Raw genomic sequence first — 23,514 nt, forward strand, 5'->3', positions numbered from 1 at the left:
TTTTTAATGCCACTTTTATAAAATTCTTGGGGTTTGGAGGAAAAGAATGTAGAGAGGGTAGTTTTGACATTTTCATGTTTTCCAAGCTCTTTTCCATCAAAATAGTTCTTCAAACTTTGGAATAGATGATAATCAGATGGGAGGAGGTCTGGAGAATAAGGAAAATGTGGAAGTTTTCCCAGTCTAGCTCTTCAATCCTTGCAGATGTGATCCTTGCTGTATGAGGCCGTACATTATCCTGGTGTAACACAACACCTTTACGATTGATCAAAGCAGGCCTGTTTTCTTTTAGTGCAATATTTAAGCGCACTAACTATTGACAATAAAAGACTAATGTAATCGTTACATTGAGTGGCAGCAACTCAAAGTGGATCACACCATCAATGTCTCGGCAAATTCTTAATAAGACTTTCCTAGGGTGGAGGTTTATTTTGGGCTGTGCTTTAGCCATTTTACCTGCACTGAGCCATTGTCTGCGGCGCTTAACATTTTTATAAAATATCTATTTCTCATCTCCATTCACTAACCTGTCAAAAAAAGTGAGTTACGTTCACAAGAGTGCAGAGAAGTGCAAATGCCCACTCTTGCTTTAAGGTTGGCTTCTGTTAAATCATGAGGAACCCATTTTCAAAGTTTTGACATCTTTCCAAGCTGTTGCAGATAACCGTGAACTGTTTATTGGGTTGAATTAAGCTTCTGTGCTAGTTCTTCAACTGTTACAGCACAATCTTCATCAAGTGTAGCCAGCAGCAAATCATCATTAAACTCAACAGGACGACATGAAAGTGGCGCATCGCATTTTCTTTCATTGCGAGACTCCGCACCATAAACACCTTGAATGTTTCGTATAGTTTCTGCTACACTATTGCCTTTTTTAAACTCATAAAGCATTATGTGCTCTTCAGACACATCCATCTTCATAAGGGTTTATTTGATTAATGATATAAAAAAGTTGAGTTGGGTTAGTTTCTTTTATTTGTCTGAACATTTTTATACACGTCCTACTAAATATTTTAGTCATTAAAGCCTTCTACAAAGACAGAAATGATGATGCACTTTCTGTATTAAATTTTCGGAGATACTTATGGGATGACCTGATACTTCAAAGTAAATATTTTGTAGAATCTGCCTTTATTAGCTAACCTGGTTTACCACTATGAATGTAATCATTTTTTAGTGAAAATATAAGTGCCCACTCTATATGGGGGTTAAATGATATTATCTGAGAAATTTAATTAATTCGTTCATGTGAGCATAATTAAAACATGTTGTTTCAGCTTAATGTTCGAAGTAAAATGGGCCAAACGTGGCCTAGTACTTAGTGTACTGTAAATCCAAGGAATAATGGTTTGGGATCCGTTGCCATAAAAATGCGCTATGCACTATGGGATCGTGGATGTGCTATAAGAATGACAGTCAAATTCCAATATCTGGCCAGACAAAAGGAGATCTACACTTGATATTAAATAGTTGCCTTCACTCTAGTTTCTCAGATCAGAATTAGAAAAGATTATACATGCAAATATCCCTCGTGTAGCTTTGGTCAAGGCATGGCTTAGTCTTATAGTTGGGATGATCAACTCGCAATCTGCGGATCGCGGGATAAAAACCAGTCGTTGAACATGTCCGCCCTTTCAACAGTTAGAACATTATAACGATAAGATCAATCACACTTTTTGTTGGTACAGTGTAGTTCAAGAGATGGTGGAGGGTGGTGTTGACTAAGTTTCTTCCCTCTTGTCTATCACTTGAAAATTAGGTTACTGCTGGAGCAGATAGCCCTCAAGTAACTTTGAGCAACAAAGAAAAAATATTTGATCTAAAACTCTGAAACAACATAACCAACCAAACTATTTCATACGTTTTCAGCAAAGTAAAGTAAATATTATTTCTGACATGTCACTTTGAAAATAAGCTCTTCCGATAGAACTTTGCGGATACTATCTAAAAACTCATTTGTTAGCAGTTACAAATATTAGTAACGAGTAGCGTGATAATTCTAATATAATAATTCATATATAGTGCTGAACCAGCATTTGCAGTCAAGAAAATCATTACAATAATACGTATTCTGTAAAAATATTTTGTACTTTTTTCCTGATGATTTTGTTCCAACTGAATTCCACATTAATATTGAAAATACTTCAGTTTTAGTTTTTTCCTAGTAGGGGTCGTGCTATCTGTTATTCATTCTATTCCAATTTCACAAAACGTAAACAAGAATTCCTGTTTTCTTTTTTATTTTATGATGGAATGCTCTTAGGTCATACATCCATTTTCTTCATTTAAGAGGAACCTGTTTCTTTAGAAATATATATTTTCTGGGGCGGTTATAATATGTGTGTGTTAAAACACAACAAGTTATGTGTATTAGAACCCAACAAGTTGTGGGTATTAGAACCTAACAAGTTATATGTACTACTTACTCCATCATAGAACACATTCACCCTTGCGGAAGACGTTATACTGTCATGGTCATTCCCACTTTGGTAAGGAGCAGTAAAGAGTTTGTTGTTGACTGTCTTTCCTTTATTCTGTCTCTGCAAAAAAATTAGGGTGGTCTAACGTCGATAGCCCTGTAGTGTTTGTGTGCTAAAAATTCATAAAGATACCTGATATCAGCATACTTTATCATCTTCCTTTATCATAACCGTTTCCGCTTATCTTTCAACATTATAGATATTTTCATGTACACTGATTTTCTACAAAGTGGTATCGAGAAAATGTATGGAAGAGCTAATCAAATTTTGGTCTGACTGAGTTGAAGAAATGAAGAGACTATATTGACCTATGAAGATACACACGAAAACTTATTGAAGAACAAGGGCCCGGCATGGCCAGGTGGTTAAGGCGCTCAACTCGTAATCTGAGGGTCACGGGTTCGAATCCCCGTCGCACCAAATATGCTCGCCTTCTCAGCCGTAAGTGTGTTATAATGTGACGGTCAATTTCACTATTCGTTAATAAAAGAGTGGCCCAAGCTTTGGCGGTGGGTGGTGATGACTAACTGCCTTCCCTCTAGTCTTACAGTGCTAAATTAAAGACGGCTAACGTAGATAGCCCTCGTGTAGCTTTGCTTGAAATTGAGAAACAAACAACGATAGACAAAGATATCAGACAGCACTATTCTTAGCAGTGTGTATTAAACGATCTTAGTTAGGAGATAACATGATAAACCAAAGCAACCAAATTGAAGTAAATATTATTTCTGAAATGTCAGTTTGAAAATAAACTATCTTCATGGCACTTCGTGAATATCGTCTATAAACTCAGTTATAGGCGTAGCATATTTTAAAATTAACGAATAAGAAAGACAGGTATTTCTGTACATGACCCTTTCAGGTTTCCGAATTTGTTTACTTCATTTTGTAATTCAGAATATTAAGTAATTAATTTGGGAAAAGTTTACTCGGGTGACTTATGCATTCCGGTTAATTTGGCTAAGTTTCTCTTGTATTATAGAATCTAATATAACTGTTTTATTAGTTAAGCCAATCGTTGTTTTTACTTTCCACATAAAATTTTTTTATATTGAGATTCAATACTTTATATCAAAACGATTTCTCAACCTCACAATGCTGGTACAATTTATGTCACCAAATCAGATAATCTTTTATATGAAGATCGTGCATCTTGAAAATGATCTTGCAGTGTAGCAACGGTATGTCTGCTGACTTACAACGTTAGAAACTGGGTTTCCATGCCCGTGGCTGGCAGAGCACAGATAGACTATTGTGTTGCTTTGTGCTTGACTTAAAACATACAAATCGGCAGCGTAGTTTCTATTCCAAAAGGCTAAGCCATAAGACTGTCATGTTCAAACTAAACAGCTCATCCCTGCGTACTTTCCATAATACATCTAGTGAACTAGGACGATGGTTCTACAATGTCAGTTTTGACAGTCGTTTCGCACAGAACTTCATAGGCGATGTATTTGGCGATCTAATGGTATGTCTTAATATGAAGTAGCACGAGTTACCATTTCACTCTACTGCTGCTTGAGGTAAGCAGCAGTTGAACTGTTCTGCAATAGTAACAACTTGCATGCACTTGAGATATATCAATTTTGCGGATGGATATCCTTATTGATTATGTTTCCTGGGACACGTAGACGGCTCTTTTCGGTGACCTTTGTGTTCCTGGTTTCTCACCTGTAACAAGGCGCTATACTTTAGTTACCACGGAAATTCTAACTTCCTGTTTTAAACAATTATTTACGGCCTGAGAGTATGAAAATTTTGCGTCGAATAAAGCGATCAAGTTTCGTTTGCACCATCCTACCTACGAATCGTCAAATATTGTCAAAATGTAATTCTGACATATCATTTCATCGTGACTTTATATCGGCTGTGGTCTTCATATGAATTACTGATTTGTATAATGTAAACATTTTTTTTAATATGTCGTACTCAATTCTTTTTAAATGTGGGTCCAGTTGATATATGTTTATTTTTCAAACATTAGCGATAACTTGTGGTGTGTCTTAAATAATAAACATGTAAATAAGTAATTTTATCATTAAGTTTGTTTTTCGGCCATTTTAAACGTTGGTACTGTGGTACTGTAAATTTTGGTTCAAATAAGTTGAGATATTACCTTGCCATATATAACGTTTTGTCTTTTGCTTTACCATCAATATGATTAACAATCGTCTATTACTTTTTTCAGAAAGTTGAATAATCACAAGGTCACACTGGGTAACGAAACCTTTCTATGTTCGCCATATTGTTTTATTTGTAGACAGGACAAAGGTGGGTCTTTCCTTAATATCCAAATCATGTTTATTGTTTAGTAGGTCAGAGCCTCTAGTAATTATTTCTGTAATTATAATGTTTTTGCTTTGTTTTTACAACTGAAATATGACAATAGGTGTTGTTGTAAGGTTCGGTGGAAATGAAAAGGGTTAAAGATGAATTTGCCCCCCAGTGGCTCAGCGGTATGTCTGAGACTTACAACGCTAAAAACTGGGTTTCGATACCCGTGGTGAGCAGAGCACAGATAGCCTATTGTGTAGCTTTGTGCTTAATTAAAAAAACAATAACAACAACATAAAAATAAATTTACTACTTTACTGTATAAAAGATTACTTTTTAATAATTATAGTTGTAAATGTATGGTTATCATCACCAACAAAGTGTATGCTGTAGCTATCGACTGTTACAGAAGTAGATAGATGAAATACATTGTCCCTATCTACATTTTTACAAATGCTTGCATAGTTTCTAACTATCACCAATATTTTACTCAAGTATGATATTTGTGTTAAAGATTGCACATTTGTTTAGAAGTGAACACATTAATAAATACTTAGAGTATATTTAAGTGATATTATATATTACTTTAAAGTTAAATATGGAATAAGCTAAAGTAAAAAAAAAAAATTATAGAATTTACAGTGATTTAACAACATAATAAAGCAGTTTTGTGGGTTTGTCTTTTTAATTTCTCTCAAAGCTACTTGAGAGCTGTCAGCACTATCTGTCCCTAATTTAGTAGTGTTAAACTAGAAGGAAGGAAGTTAGTTATCACCGTTCACCGCCAACCCTTGTGCTACTCTTTTACCAACGAATAGTAGGATTAACTGTCACACTATAACGCCCCCACAGCTAAAAGAGCGAGCATGTTTGGTGTGACGGGGATTCGAAACCATGACCCTCAGATTACGAGTCTAACATCCTAACAACTTGGTCATGCCAAGCTATAAAGCAGTTCAAAAACATTTTCATATTAAAATAAAATATATAGCTTCTTTATATTAACAGTTTCTCTTTTTTAATAAGCTTCCTACTGTTTTCTTATTCTTCCAGTGATCTGCGATAAAACGTTTAAGCGTATCTCCAACATCATAGACGTAATTGTATTTTTCAAATGTGCTGCGTTTTATACTCCTATTGTGAGACTTCTATCAACACCTAGTGGCGGATTATAACTTCAAAAGCATTAATCAAACACAGTTTTCAGTTCATTAACTTATTTTTGTATGATTCCCAAACTGTGCAGCGATTCATCCATACCTCCACCAAAACGGTTCAAGATATATATATATATATTCCTGTGCTTGTGAAACAATGTATACATTCTTATTGAAATTACATATTTTCAGAATCAAGCTCCGATATGAAGAGGACGACAGTGGACACGAACACTAGAGAGGCGAGAATCGTTTATCCTTGTGTAGAACAGCAAGGTAAGGACAAGAGAAAATGTATACATTTCAGTTTTGAATTTCAACTCTAAGAAGCTGCAGTGGTTTCGATATAAGTTTATACTCAGACTAGAATGATGTGAATCACTAATACTAACGTATGTGCTCTTAAATATTTTTTTTCGTTTAAAATATCGTTTGTCGGGTTTTACCGATACTTAATTCGGTATAAAATAATCTATTATAAATATCGTAGTACTTGTAATATACATGCGGTATAAACTATTTACTCACATACATCTTGAATAACCAAATAATAAAATTAAAAGCTTTGAGAAATACAGGTGATAAACGAACCATATACAAAATTACAACTCATAGAACTACTTGAGAAAGTCAGCAGAACAGACACAAACAATTCTCACAACCACAAATGTCTCGATCTCATTTACTGACTAACATGGTTGAACCCTTCTAGCTTTGTTACAAACAGATTTACCAGAGTTACAAGTGCATCAAATAGAACAATGGCACAGGGACGATATGCTAGCGTTGGCGTTTTTCTATACTAACCATCACCAAAATGAAGAGTTATTTAACGTGTAACAAGTGACACGTTGAAAAAGACTCCATTTGACTAGGATCCGTAATCAGTCTGACTCACTATGCCAGGTTCGTATATTCATGTCAACAAACAAAAAACTCTTAGGCAAAATGAATCAAATCTACATAAATAAGAAACGAATTTTTAAATGTAATTCAGAAGATAAGCAAGAGTTTTAATTTTAGTAATTAAAATTACATCAACTCTTGTTGACCAAAGGAAATGACGATATTAACATCTAGGGTTATAACTCATACTCTCAAGAATTTCTCCGAAAATAGTTCACTCTTTGAGGCGTGAGAGCGTTTGATGTAACAATCAATCCTTCTTTTCGTAACTCAAGAGTTGGCAGTGGGTGATGTAAATTAAACGCCTTCTCTCTAGTCCATTACTGTAACTTATGGACGGTTAGCGCAGATAGCCTTGCGAACTTCAAAGCAAACTTTTCCTCATTAGGATGATAAGGTTACAGACTTACAACACTAAAATGCAAGGGTACGGTTTCCCATAATGGACACAACAGATATCCCAAACAAATACTCAAAGCAAACTAACCAAGCATTCCACTTTAAAATCTAGTCCAACGTTCCTATGAAATTTATATAACTTTTTTTTCAGATGTTATCGATCTTACGGAGGTCAAGGTTTTTGATTGCAAGGAGGACATAGCGGAAAATTTCTGTTTTATTCTATATAGTGTCTTTGATCAAACCACAAAAAGTATGGACGACAATTGCACTGAAAGAGATCACCTTGTGCTAAGTGGAAATCTATTTATTGGAGTGGTTAATGGAAGTAATGCATCCCATTGGATTTCTGTTATTTTGGCAAATTGTTCGAGGTGAGTAGCTCATGATATAAGTTATTCATGATACTTATAAGGTTAGTTGACGTGACAGCTAAAGAAACGGGTTTTTAAAATAATAAATAGAGATCATTTCAGACTATATGTTTGCAGTTTTTAAATATGAATGACAAAAAAATAGCATCATTCGATATTTAGTACTATATTATTTACAGTTTGGTGAAATGGCTTAGCTAATACCATAGTTAAATTATTTAGTTAATGGCACTGCGAAATGAATCAATTAATATCAGGCTCAAATCGCGTGGCTATAGCGTGTTGAAATGGCCTGAGTAATACATGGTTAAATGGTTTATCTAATACCATGATGAAAAAGATAAGTTAATATCATGTTTAAATGATGTAGATAATATGGTGAAAAGGCTTAGTTAATAGCACAGTAAAAAAGTTTAACTATTATCATAGTTAAATGGCATAGGTACTATCATATTGAAATAGGCTTAATTAATATCATAGTTTAATGGCGTAGCTAATATCATATTGAAAAGGGTTACACCAAGTACAGTGTAAGTTACTAAAGGCACATGTAAAAGTTTGCTTCCTAGATCGCATGCTGCAATTGCCCAAAACTTTTACACACACACTTTTCAGCCACTTCTGTAAATAATTGCTAATAAGTAGCAATGTGCTGAAGATAATTCACTAATACCTTGTTTTACAATGAATTATAAACTATGAAAGCACAAATTACCCCCACCCTGATGAAAGAAATACACTATGTAGAAACGTACCTTGCACGAGGGAGATGATGATTTGCTGCAGTACTGGACTAAACCTGAGTGAGTTTTAAAACCCGCGGAAAGAAAGATAGAGCTTACTATAAACCATGAGGTGACAACTTTCTAACAGCATATAAATAAGGTAAAGAAAGTTTTATTCTGGTCTTATGGTTGCATTTTAATCTTGATAAAGTGCGCATTAAAGCAAATACAAATTCTTGGTAGATAGCATTGACACGAACTATATGACATGCATAGTACAGCTAGTGCATCAGTAAGATAAACGTATATCAGGAATGGACATTATGTCATGTGTTTATGTGCATTCAGTTGTCTATGAACAATGGAGGACTAAGTCGGTGCTCATAGTGTTCTTTATTCTGACATACCAGTGAGCTAATGTGACTGAGTACGGTGCACTTAATTTGCTTAAACGATCTTTGAAGTCGATGTCTATGTTCTTCTGAAGAGTCTATGGAAGTTGGTGAAAATGAATTATCTGAGACTGATCTTTATCTTTTATAGAAGTTTGTAAGAATAAAAATTACAGCATCAGGCACTAGTTCACAATCATGATATCGTAACGATCATGCTCAATGAGAGAGAAAATAATTTTCTTAGTAGTACAGGCATTGAAATATTATTCATGCAAATTACGATCAATCTTAGGCCCGGCATGGCCAAGCGTGTTAAGGCGTGCGACTGATAATCTGAAGGTCGCGGGTTCGAATCCCCGTCGCGCCACACATGCTCCCCCTTTCAGGTGTGGGGGCGTTATAATATTACGGCCAATCCCACTATTCTTTGGTAAAAGAGTAGCCCAAGAGTTGGCGGTGGGTGGTGATGACTAGCTCCCTTCCCTCTAGTCTTACACTGCTAAATTAGGGACGGCTAGTACAGATAGCCCTCGAGTAGATTTGTGTGAAATTCAAAACAAACAAACGATCAACCTTCCTTACTTATGTGATTTATTTAATGCTTTTCAAGGAAAATTTGAGTTCCAGAGCACGCTTCATTCTATTAATCTATTTTTTTTATATTAACAGACTTTTCTGAAATGTGCATAGATACATATTCAAAATAAAATTACATTTTTTTCTAAACACACAATAGTAATATAGCTTTTGATAAGTACACTGAAAGACTGTTATTGTTTATTTATTATTTCACATTAATTTAAAAAGGGTTATCCATAATCTAACATAACAGTATAATTTATACAATTACTTTGCCCCCCCCATTCCCAATGGTCCGTGATTTCGGAGATAAAGTGTGGTGTTTGCATATGCAGATTAAACCTAAATTTCACTCTCTCTAGAAGATTTACTTTATATAACTTTAAACATGATGTGATACTATAAATCAATTATAAAAATATACAGGGCACAAAATTTCAATGTTTTGAAGAAATGTGTATTTTTAAACGTTGAACCTTATATGTCAAGCAACGATATACAGGTTCCATCGGGACCAAACAGGCTATGTAAAGGTTAGCTACCAATAGTGCACTGGAAATAGTGAATAAAGCTAAATTCGTTGTGGTTGGAAGTAGCTCAAGCTAAAATTGGATCTTTCCTGACTGCAAACAAGAAAATACAATGGATTTAAATGTATAAAAGAGTCGCTTTTACTGCGTCCCTCAAAATACATAACTAATTGGAGGACCATCTGTTGAAAGCAGTATCTAACAATCCAAGAATTAAAGTATGCCATCACATTAAATAAACCACACGTCTGCCTAAACCTTCTGCCTGTAACGCAGCATTTCACAGATGATAAAGACAATTCACAATTTTTTTTTCCCCAACAGATCTATGGCAGTCAGTTAGGCACCCAGAGAGTCGAGAAAGATACCAAGGCAAACTCTAGGAGCTATTAAGCTAATTGTTACCACTATACCGCCTATGCTGACACAACTGTACCTTGTACAGAATGAATACCAGTAAGGCATGGTGACATGAAGACAGAGCATCCAGCCACATGCCTAAGATATCATGACAGATTCTTCTCAAGTTACCAGTAGAAAAGTAAATTCATGCTTGGCCATCCACGGACATTTTGATGGACTTTCAGCATATGAGTTTGTCATTAAACATAAAACTACACCGTGGGCTGTTTGTGTTATGGTCACACGGGTATCGAAACCCGATTTCTCACGTCATAAATCTGAAAGAGGAAAATGGAAAAACGCCTCCTGCAGTAGGAATATGTTAATCACCTGTCTGTAACCATGACTATCATATAGAACGCCATAAGTGGTGGAAAGAGGTTGTAAGGGTTTTGCCCTGTAATACTTAATCACGAACATTTCTACTTCGCGTAAGTCCCGTGGTGAAACAGCAGTAAGTTTACACTGACAACGCCAAAGTACGGGGCTCGATTTCCGCGCTTGATACAGCTGCTCGGCCAAGTGTGGCTTTGCTCTAAAACAGGGGTCACCAAACATTTTTCACAGGGGGCCAGATTACTTGGGAAATGAAAGGCGCGGGCCGCATGATCATTATGTTCAATACTCATAAGCTAGAACGAAAGCTTTCTGTAAAAGACTTAACACTAAGTTTAGGATGCCACATTAGCCATGTGGGAATAGCATGCAATACACACATATAATAAAAAACAAACAGAAATAGAACCAACATTTTTATTTACCAAAAGGTTATCAAAGAAGGTGACATTAGCAAAAACAATTGTCACATCGCACATCGTGAGTACATATCTGAATTTTACTAAGTCGCAAAAAAGTTAGTGAGATTTATGAAATTGGCGTTTGGCTTTCAAAATATCTTCAATATTCGGTTTTGAATTGCTGCATCCAATCATTAGAATTGCTTTCAAATGTTCATCAGTCAACCTTGATCGATGTACCGACTTCACATACTTCATTTTTGAAAATGCTTGTTCACATTCATAAGTTGTTCTGAACACTGATGCCATACCAGATGCGAACTGCTTCAGCTTTGGAAAATCATCTTCAGGTATGCAGTTGTAAAATTCAATAAGTTGCCCCTCTCTATGTTTTGGTTTCAACAAGTAATTTCCTTGCAAATCGATGACCTCCAGCTGAAGTTCCACTGACACGTCATCAATGACACAATCAAAAGGATTCTGAAAAAGGAGAATGCCACTTTCGATTCTGTCGAAATCCAAAAATCTCTCTTAAAATGCTTATTTAAATCACCAATAATCTTTTTCTGAAACTCCAGCATGATTCCAGCATGAAACTCATTAAAACACTAAAAATGAGAGAGGTTTCCTCCTTTCAAATGTGCTTCAAACAATGACAGCTTTCTCCGAAATCCTTTAATGATTCTATAGAGATCACAGACAAGGCTATTCTTCCCCTGAAGTTTCAAGTTCAATTCATTCATGTGGGATGTGATGTCAACCAAAAATGACAACTTTGACAATCAGGTTGGATCCGACAGAAGTGGATCAGCTCTATATTTCTCTTAAGAAATATATTTATTTCTCTTCTCAGCTTATAAAAACGAGACAAGACTTTACCGCAGCTGAGCCACCTCACCGCCGTGTGATAAGGCAAGTCACAGAAATGCGAATCAATTTCTTCAAGAAACGCCTTGAACTGGTAATGATTAAGCGCATGACCCCGAATGAAGTTCACCGCAGAAATGACTGGTTTCAGTACGCAAGAAATATCTAAGTCTTTTCCACAGAGTGCTTGCTGATGTATGATGCAGTGTACGTATGAACAGAGCGCTTGGGAGTTGAAGATCTTCCAACTGTTTCCTGATCAGCCCCACCAGACCCTTCTTTACTCCAGTCATGTTTTTTCCTCCATCAACTGTTACACCTCTAAACTGATTCCACTGAAGGTTATAGTCTTGCAAAGTTTTATGCACTTCCATGAAAAAGTCTTCTCCAGTTGTTCTTCTGTGCATGCTGCAAACTGATGCCAACTCTTCTGTGATCTTAAAGTCCAAATTAACTCCACGAGTAAACACGAGAAATTGTGACATACTCAAGAGATCAGTAGACTCATCCAGTGCCAGAGAATACCATAGGAAATTTGTAGCTTTTTGGCGTATCTGTAATGCGATGTTATCTCCAAGTTCGTCTGCTCTCCGTAGAACTGAAGTTGCTGAAAGGCTGGTACTTTCAAAGAAATTGGCTTTCTCAGGACACAGCTCATTTGCTGCTTCCATCATACACTCTTTGATAAAGTTGCCGTCAGTAAAAGGTTTTCCTCGCTCTGTCATCCTATGCACTATTTTGTAACTTGTACGAGTGACAGATTTATTTTCAGCAAACTTTCTCGTGAAGAGATTCTTTTGAGATTCAAAAACACGTTTCATGAATTCAAATTTCTCAGAACGGAACTTTCCTGAAAATTTCAAATATGTTGATAAATGTTTTGTTTCATAGTGACGCCGAAAATTGTACTCTTTCAAAACGGCAACACTTTCGGTGCATATCACACAAGTAGCTTTCTGGTTTTTTGTTTCCACAAAGAAGTACTTTTCTCCCCATTCTTCATTGAAAGCACGACACTCAGAGTCCACTTTTCTTCTTTTAAAAGCAGCCATAACGATGGGTGAAAAAAAACAGAATCTGAAAATGAAAAACACAGAACGCTGTGAGAAAAGTATTGTACTGGTCCAAGAACGCACAAAAAAAAAATATTGAAACGTACGTTTGCCACAACACTTACCTAAGAACGAGTTACGAAAAGCGTATAATCTACTAAGAGAAATGAGCTTGCTGAAGCGGTAACCCTAGGCCGCTGAAGTTACAAAACGAGTCGATAGGACGAGGGTTAAGTCTGTACTTGTTTTCGAAATCCTAATGCTCGCATAGATACGTGCCTCGATATGAATAAACGGGCAGCAAGGACGAAAGAAGAATTTTCCTATTGGTTAAAAATGCGTGTGACAGCCTTGTTTCTTTTTATCATAACGTATTGTGTTTGCCAGCTTAAAGCGACCATCGGTGTGATTAATTTTGTTATGACAGTCGAATATTTGATGAAATGTCACTTTTTATTTCCAAGCGGTTAGCTGCTGGCGGGCCAGACAAAATAACCTCGAGGGCCGTAGTTTGGTGATCCCTGACCTACATCAAAACTAATTTCCCAAAATGTAACAAAAATACTAACAAAATTTCATCGCTTTTCACCATTAAAAAGTGGTAAGTTGAAACAGCTGATGTACATATGAAAATGTAATTCTACGATGGGGACGGCTGGACATGAACATTGGAAGTCTCTGTTCTTGTCACTTAGCTTGTGTATCGTATTAGGGATGCTCACAATTTCTCAGTACAAGGCCTTCCAGAATATTTTACACCCTGACTGAGTCACCCTCACGTAATGAATTTATAAAATACTGACTACTTTAACAGTACTCAGTATTTGTTACAGTCCCTTGGGGCTTCGTGGACCCCGCTAGGAACCAATGGTATAAAGTATTAGTTTGAAAACACTGAACGCCAAAAGTTATATGATTGATATTTAAATCATTTCATTGTAAAAAGCTAAAATATTATTGAAATGTTAAACCTGGCTTCCAAAGAATATTTGATATGTCATTGGTTGCCAGTAATTGAGCTGGAACAGTATCTATTCGGGAAGGGAGTACTGTAAACGGATGTACAAAAATGTAACCCTTGTATAAGATAGAATCACAGATTCGATTACTGTTATGTTAAAACACGTTAATAGAGTGATGGTATGAAAAAACAGTAAAGATGCCACTAACGTTGAATTGCGAATATTAATAATTTAACATCTTAACATTTTTATTATAATTGTTGCTACAGAGGTTGAGTTTGTTATTTTAAAACGATTTTCTGAGTCTCACCCCGTCGTTACAACCCATTCCACTAAATCCTTGTTTCAGATGCTATCCGTTTTAGGATAACGTACTGTTATGTGGGTGCAAATGGACGGCGCCCCCAGTGGCTCAGCGGTATGTCTGTGGACTTACAACGCTAAAACCGAGTTTCGATACCCGTTGTGGGCAAAGTACAGATAGCCCATTGTGTAGATTTGTGCTTAATTCAAAACAACAACAGATGGACGGCTCTTGATAATAACGTGTTGTATTTTTCATCTGTCACGAGACGCCTTATGTGAAAATGGTCTAAAAAGATCTAAACATTGTTCTTTACTTTATTTTAATAACAGGTTTAATACCCAAACATGCTCGTCCTTTCAGCCGTGAGGGCGTTATAATGTTACGTTAGTAAAAGAGTGGCCCAAGAGTTGGTGGCGGGTGGTGATGAACAGCTACCTTCCTTCTAGTCTTACACTGCTAAATTAGGGATAGCTAGCGCAGATAGCCTTTTTATAGCTTTGCACGAAATTCAAAACGAAACGAACAATACCCATACCAGCCATCTTCAGAATATGTTTTTACTCCAGCTGGGTCTCTCATCATCGAGAATAGTGAATGAATGGTTAGAATGTGTACAAAATAAATGAAACACGTTTTTAAAATTGTTTATAGATCCAATTCAACAATGCTTCTTACAACAATATTTTGTTAATATGCTACACGCAGTACCTGCATAATTTAGAATCTCTTGGTTCATTGCTACCTTTCAATATTTAAATATAAGCCTTTTTATCCTGTAAAATGATTTAAACTGTCTGAAGAAAGGATGGATCTTCACCAAATTTGGTATGAAGGTTTATCATACGAATTTTCAGTTTTGCATTTTGCTTTTTCCGGTTTTTATGAGCGTTTTTGCGTATTTTACGATCGATAATTTACAGTTGCAAGACAACTGCCTATTGTGTGATGTAAGCCTTTTATCGATTTATTTATCCAGTGTCAACGAATCCTATTGGCAATTTGAGGAGAAAAAGGAAAGATTTAACACGCTTGTATTGAACAAACCTGTGATGTACGATTGTAAATACAGTGAAGTAAGGAAAACAACAAACACTGCATTTATTGACTTCTCTCAAACAGGTAAATGAATTGTACATCATATCTTTTATATCAGTCTAATGTAGTATGTATTAATATTTAAAATAAGTTTACGGATTATGCGGTCATTATAAACTTTTCATTAAACTCGTTTGAATTTTAAAATTAGTTACTTAAAGGTCTACATTATCATGCTATTCTGATGATTTAATATTTGAATTTATAGCACATTATTTCCTATATTTGATTTTCCAAAATGTTTCAGCTGGCGTGTGAACCTGATACACATTCTTATTGTAAATGCACTCTCTTTCAGTATTTTTTCGTAAATTGTGTACATTAGTGTATTACTCTGATAGCACAGTTACTTCGTACAAGTTGATATATCTATTTTTAATATGAATGATCTAACTGATAGTGTATGTTACTTAATATTATATATTTTTAAATGTGTATTTAGTGTAATATCTGTTTTAGCATGCTTTATCAGATGTTAATATGCACTGATGAGCCAGTTTCTTAGAATACTCCATGAGTTTGTAATCTGTGTAAAGTCTAGAGCAATTATATGATTTTTTTTATTTCGAAAGCCTTAAGCCATATAAATGTAGAGATATAGTTATTTTATAGATTATTCACAAGGTATATTTTAAAGCAAAAACATAATTTTTAAAGGGATATGATAATAGATGCTTGTATAGCAAGAACATTTTTCTTTAACATATTAGTTATAGTTATATGGCATGAGTGTTGATAATCGAAAGAAAATATGATTTTTCGATAGAGATATCTTTGGCTGTCGTGATCTGCTGATGACCAGCAGAAGGGAAAAACTGTTGTGCTTCAGCCAAACATCAACTGGGGTCTTGAAATGTCAATAGTGGTCAAAGGTTTGATCACTTCGAACAAATCACGCGAAATACATGTGACACAAAGAACTATTATCTCGAACACATACATCAAAGGCTGCTAAGAGAGTTTATATTTCTGTTCGGTTTTGGTTTTCAGTTAAAACTGCGGATTCGTTTTTAGTTTTCTAGTTATTATACCAAAATATCATAGTTAAACAATGCCACCTCAGAGGACGCTGAATGAGGGTTACATAATTATATAGACGAGAGTTAAAAATATAACCCTCGGGTGTGTATACCTTTTACATAATATTTAAAAGACCTGTAGTTTGAGTGCTACTCACCACATGGCATGTTGTTAGGAACAAGTTGCCAGGGAGGGTGACATCATAACACGAAGATGTATCTAAATAATAATGTTTAACGTTTAACAATATTCTAGAAACCTATATTCTTACATTTCTATAGATTAATTTAGAACGTTAAATGAATCACTACATATAAATGTTCTCTGTGCTTCTATATGGGGTCAATAACAGTGTATGCAAGCGATGGAAAAGTCAATTCAGGATACACTATCTTCTTATATAAACATATAGCTTATAAAATACTAGAATGGCTATCATACATACTTTGTACATCATGTCCATATTACTACTTGTTCATTTTAATTCAGTATGTAAGATTTTTTATATTGTTTATGAACTAAAAAGTTAGTGTGCAATTCATGTAGTTCACTGACTTCATCATACTTTAGAACGGAAACGTTTCGTGCTAACTGATCAATAACATCCATCAATTGGCCATAGGTTTAGACAGGGTAAGTCGGAAAATATAACTCATATCCATCTTACGTTGATATCCACTGACAACTTTATTTTATTCGGTTCAGATTAAAGATCAAATGCGAGATAACTATGTATCTAGCTCAGTCTTTTATAATAATTCACACAACATGAATATTAGTTTATAACAAGTACCTTTCAACAACTGATAGAAGTCTCAACTTATACATTTATTAACTAAAATTCAGGTTTCATCATAGTCCAATATGCTATTATTAATACTAGCTGGGGTACCCGTACCCTGGACGGAAGTTATACAGATTCATGATTAATGAAAGGTTATCTTAGGATATGAAAAGTTGATTCCTTTATATATAATGTTAAAAACTCCTATTAAAGCAGCAAAACAGAAAATGTGAAACTGTAAATTTATATGTATCCCTCCACCTCTGACACAACAAACCTTCATGCCAAATTTGGCGAAGATTCATCAACAGTGTCGAAGTAGTGGTTAAAAAACGCTCACAAAAATTGCAAAATGTAAAATTGAAAATTTGTGTTTATTTCCCCGTTGACCTAATGGACCTCCATTAGTAAAGATCCATTCACACCCTGCGAAGTGTTTACATAGACATACAACAAACAGTATTATTATGTTTATATAGACGGCGCCAGTGTATTAGATGCGTGTGTGACATATTCACGACGTCATATCTGAATCCTGAGAATGGAGAAAAATAAAGTTCTTCGTGACAGAAAACGAAGAGGAAACAGAAAAATTGTAACCTCTATTGTAAATATACATTCACACAAGATAAAGGTTTCACGAAGTTGGGGGTTACACGTCGTGTAATAAAAGGTTTTTCCACTATCATATAAGCAAGAGTTACATTATAGTGTAAAATGTAAGTACAATCACACACTTAATAAGCATATTAAAACATATATTAACAAACACTAAGATACACTATTTACAAAAAACATCTTATTTTATAAAATACTAACCTACATTCCAATGTGATAACACATGTAGAATATATTAATACTTTTTCTAGCATGTTATAAGTTCAAGAGAGTAAATCACTGTAAACGTAACATCAGGGACATTTCCCAAAGTGCTTCACGTTAATATTATCAAAATTTCTTTATTTTAGGAACTCTAGAAAGCATATCATCTGCTGAAATCTGAACCTAAATTTATTATTCCCATCGTGCTGAGCATCAGATCTTGACCCTCAGATTGTTCTTCTTCTACGGTTTAAAAGTGGTATGCTACACTATAAACTAATATATTATTATCAATATATATGAGTGACAAACTTGTCAAGTATTAGAGGTACTGCAACATTTATTAACAAAAATTTCACAATATACTAATATCCTACAAACATCTTAACTTACAAAATACTGAATTTGGTTTCATACAACTTTTATACATTCTGCTTCTATTACTATTTCAATTAGAGTTCGTATTTTTCATTTGTTTAGCATTATGTATAAACTAACACTGAAGTTATCACGAAATGTATTAATATAGATTTTTGAATAAAAGTTACAGTAACTTATACAAAGTACAACAAATTTTGTTCGTATTATCAGTTACAATCACTGTAGCAGATTTTGAACAAGTAAACTCGAAGCCTGACTGAAAACCAAAAATCAGGTAACAAGTTACGTGTCTAGCTTAACTTTTTGTGATAAACTTGAGAAAGAAGACAAGCGAACATTTAAAAAGGTTACTAAAACGTATATAAGACACAATCTTATATTTATTTAGATGCACTAGAAAATTCATATACATCATCAGTGTTAGCAAAGCTGGTCTCACTCGAGAAGATATATAAAACTATATAGATTATGCTGATTTTTATTGCAAATATTAAAAATCAGAAAATTTTATATCAGTAAAAGGGGATATGCACAATCATAGTTTTCTCTTTCTCAGGATGTGATAGTCCTGAGAAGGACCTTTAAATTTCAATCATTCAAACAAAATCATGTTCTTCAGAAGAAGAATATTCATCATTTTCACTGTCTTCAGGATAAATCCTCATTTGAAATACGTTGTGTCTATTTTATATAACTTCAAGTATTCAGTGTAGTAGTAACTGGAAAATATTTAAATATTCAATCAAACCACTGTGTAAATAAAACACATTGCTATACATAAAACAAATAAAATACTCTCCAAAATGATATATACGGATATGATGATCACATAATCGCACATTTTGAAAATAACCATCACAAAGGCACAGCGGATATATAGATATTTAATCTCAATTTTAACAATACTGAAAGATTATAGGAATACAACTAAACAACTAAAACTGAAGAAAAGACTTTTCAAGATCTTCTGTAAATGTAATTATACATAAATGCATATTCTAACTGAGGAAAAAGTTAGGATACCCCCACATTTATCTCCACTTAAAATTGGTCAATTCTCACACAGGTGTATCACACCAGGTGCACATGATGAGAAAATTGTTACTCAGCATTTTGAATGAGGCTTGTCCTATTTAAACTTCAGACATTTAGTTTGGTGTGCTCCTGACTGTTGAAGTGAGAGTGAGCACCATGGTGAGAGCAAAAGAGCTGTCTGAGGCCTTCAGAAAGAAAATTGTAGCAGCTTATGAGTCTGTTAAATGATTAAAAAAGATCCCAAAAGATTTTGAAATCAGCCATTCCACTGTCCGGAAAATATTCAACAAGTGGAGAGCTTTCAAAACAACTGCCAACATGTCCAGGTCTGGTCGTCCAAGCAAGTTCACCCCGAGAGCAGACCGCAAGATGCTAAAAAAGGTCTCCAAACACCCTAACATGTCATCATGGGACCTACAACAGGCTCTGATTACTATTGATGTGAAAGTGCATGTCTCTACAATCAGAAAGAGACTGCACAAGTTTAACTTGCATGGGAGGTGTGCAAGGAGGAAACCTTTGCTCTCTAAGAGAAACATCAAGGCCAGACTGAAGTTTGCCAGAGAGAATGTAGACAAAGGCCAGTACTTCTGGAATAATGTTCTATGGACAGATGATTCCAAAATTGAATTATTTGGACACAAGAACAGAGGACATGTTTGGCGTAAACCAAATACAGCATTCCAGGAAAAGAACCTCATACCAACTGTGAAGCATGGAGGTAGAAGTGTCATGGTTTGGGGCTGCTTTGCTGCAGCAGGACCTAGACAGCTCACAATCATAGAATCCACCTTGAGTTCTACTGTGTATCAGAGGGTGCTTGAGGATCATGTGAGACCATCTGTACGAAAATTAAAGCTGAAGCGGAACTGGACCCTGCAACACGACAATGACCCAAAACATACCAATAAATCTACCAAGGACTGACTGAAAACTAAGAAATGGAGAGTCCTGGAATGGCCGAGTCAAAGCCCAGATCTTAATCCCATTGAGATGTTGTGGGGTGACTTGAAACGGGCTGTACATGCAAGAAACCTCTCAAACATCTCACAGCTGAAAGAATTCTGCATTGAGGAGTGGAGCAAACTTTCTTCATACCAATGTCAGAGACTGGTAGATGGCTACAAAAAGCGTCTCACTGCAGTTATTTCAGCCAAAGGGGGTAACACTAACTATTAGGGGGTAGGGTGTCCTACCTTTTTCCTCAGTTAGAATATGCATTTCTGTGTAATTACATTTACAGAAGATTTTGAAAAGTATTTCCTTCAGTTTTAATTGTTTAGTTATATTCCTATAATCTCTCAGTATTGTTGAAATTGAGATTAAATATCTATATATCCAAAAATGTACACAAATACACAGGCTTTCATAGGGTGTCCTAACTTTTTCACATGACTGTATAAAAATGAATGTCATGTAAATTAGATCCAGAAGTGGAAACTACAATCAGTATGTGAAACATATACTAAATCATAAAAACATAATTCGCCATATTAACTGTCTTGTTTAATATTTATGAAAACGATACTTTGGATGCCATAAACAGTTTTTGATAGCTTGTTAAAGATATTAATAATATCATACACATTACAGTTAAATATATAAATGAAAACTATAAACATAAGTTAAAACCTGTATTCAATTCTATGAAAGTATAGTAACACTGTCCGCTTATAGAAACACCATCCGCCTTTGTAATACAGACACAATATGCTTAGTAAATCCATCCACCTCTAGAATCTTAGAAAGATCATGTAATAACAACACCGTCTGCCCATGAAAGTACTGTCAGCTTTGGTAAAACATATGTAATATGTATCATTTCAATGGTGAATAGATGTCATATAATATATTAATTATAAAAAGAATTAGTAATAATTGTGTTACATATAAAAGGTAGAAAATGCAAAAAGTGTGTCATGCAACTTAAAAATGTAGAAGCGAAAACTATAGCGTTAATGAATTAGTGAAATGTTTTATATATAAAACAAAAGATAACTGTGAAAGTTTGTGACGTACGTTATTGGCTGTAATGTTGGGATAGTTTGTTATTAATCTTACTTTACATAGCTTTAAGTTTATCAGCATAGTTTGTTATCACTAGTAACGGCCCCACTCTTTTAACTTAAGTGACTTTAAGATAACCAACCTAGTTTTATTTTGTTATCTGTATTCGAATATACGCTTTTAATTGTAGCAAAGTTCAAGTCATCTACATGAGTGCAATTGGTGGTAAATCCTCATTTATACCGTTTATGACGTAAGGAACATGCCCAAAATACATATTTCCATTTATTTATGGTTAAGTTTTCCATTGTAAATTCAAAGCCTATTTAAAAACTACAACAACAACAAATACAATGTATTTTTAACATTATTCACTGTGCTCGATTTTTACTTCAAGGCGTTTTTTTTAAATATATGACAAACAAACTGATTCGTGCATTTTGTGCTTAAGGAAAATAGTTCGTATTTCTACTCTTTTTTTTTTCTTCTGAAATATACAAAAATATTGTGAAAGATGGATACATTATTATAACACTATTCTGGCTTTTAGGTTTGAACTGATAGAGATTGTAAATTTATGTTAATTAAACCGATGCGTTATAATCCTCAATGGTTTAAATTCGTCTTTCATGTGCACCAAACATATCACCTCGTGATTTTTCAACGATTCCATGTTTACTTACAGGCTACTTTTGTCTATGAGTTAGAAACGAAAAAATTAAATAATGAATGTTTTTAAGAGTGTAATATTTATAAGTACAGGTTTTTAGTTTATTAAGTGAAAAATTGTTAGGAAATTAAACTAGCAACAATTTTTAAAGCTGTTTGAATGTACAGGAGATACATTAATGAGATGTTTTTCATTTGCGATTTATTTTCAAAGTATTTTAGAATAAAACGAGATATAATTATATGTTTTAGGGTTTGTTGAAATATATGATACTGATCTTTCAGTTTCTTTTGTATATTTTATGTTGCTGAATAAAACTACAGAAGAAAACATCTCTCGTGATACACACTACAGTAAACCTATTTCTTTATCTTTAGATTCAATAATTTCTGTACCATCAGTGGCGTCTACTGTATTAACCACTTCACCAGGATCAAATACACCATCAATTAGTACAACAGATTTAAATCCAATAACGACAACGACGACGCCACTATTGTTTGAAATGTTATCAACAGCATTCTCCACACCATTAACGACTACATCTAAACTATCTACAACATCTATATCACCAACAAAGTTTTCTACCACATTCAAAAGTACACCAGAATCATCTACAACGTCAAAAATGTCGTCCACCGTATTAATGAGTACACCAAAACTACCTTCTACACTAATTTCACCTACTGGGTCGTCTACACTATTAACAAACACAACAGAACCATCTACATCCATAAAATTATTTACAATAGTAACAAATACATCAAAAATACCTACATCAACAATGCTGTATACAATATTAACAAATACAACAGAAATACCTACATCAACAATGCTGTCTACAATATTAGCAAGTACTCAACAGTCATCAACACTGACTACACTAATTTCACCCACTGGGTCGTCTGCAATATTACCAAAAACAACAGAACCATCTACATCAAGAAAATTATTTACAATAGTAACAAATACATCAAAAATACCTACATCAACAATGCTGTATACAATATTAACAAATACAACAGAAATACCTACATCAACAATGCTGTCTACAATATTAGCAAGTACTCAACAGTCATCAACACTGACTACACTAATTTCACCCACTGGGTCGTCTGCAATATTACCAAAAACAACAGAACCATCTACATCGAGAAAATTATTTACAATAGTAACAAATACATCAAAAATACCTACATCAACAATGCTGTCTACAATATTAGCAAGTACTCTACAGTCATCAACACTGACATCAAAAGCCTCAGACAGTACATCCAAATCATACACAACCCTTTCTACGTCTAAAGAACCGTCTACACGCTTAGTCACTTCACCGAAGGCACATTTCACTTCAACGATCGTATCGATGCTAACAACGTCAACCCTGAAAGTTGTTACAAACTCAGCGAATACAACCACAACATCTAAGGATGTAAATGTGACAGGTGACTCATTTTATTGCACTTATAGTGATACTTCTTTCAGTGTTAAAATGGTCGTTAGTTAATACATTTAATCTTAAGTATATTATTGAATAAATGTTATATTCGGATG

General features: G+C 34.6%; 1 protein-coding gene across 11 annotated transcripts in view; it reads left to right on the plus strand.

Annotated features, from left to right (window-relative positions):
- Positions 1–23,514, plus strand: part of LOC143232287 (adhesion G protein-coupled receptor L3-like) — a 70,258-nt gene that overhangs the window by 9,376 nt on the left and 37,368 nt on the right. For 9 of the 11 annotated variants that reach the window (XR_013017478.1, XR_013017477.1, XR_013017480.1 and 6 more), the window contains 5 exons: positions 4,669–4,751; positions 6,104–6,205; positions 7,368–7,590; positions 15,123–15,265; positions 22,338–23,405. Coding sequence is in view for 7 of the 11 variants with exons in the window: in XM_076467498.1 (XP_076323613.1) it covers positions 4,669–4,751; positions 6,104–6,205; positions 7,368–7,590; positions 15,123–15,265; positions 22,338–23,405 (1,619 nt within the window). In the remaining 4 variants the exon portion in view is untranslated. Of the gene's footprint in view, positions 1–4,668; positions 4,752–6,103; positions 6,304–7,367; positions 7,591–15,122; positions 15,266–22,337; positions 23,406–23,514 lie in introns of those variants that run through there. The other 2 variants (XM_076467500.1, XM_076467503.1) reach the window with 2 other exon arrangements.

Source organism: Tachypleus tridentatus, chromosome 11, assembly GCF_004210375.1.
Source record: "Tachypleus tridentatus isolate NWPU-2018 chromosome 11, ASM421037v1, whole genome shotgun sequence".
NCBI classification, from domain to species: domain Eukaryota; kingdom Metazoa; phylum Arthropoda; class Merostomata; order Xiphosura; family Limulidae; genus Tachypleus; species Tachypleus tridentatus.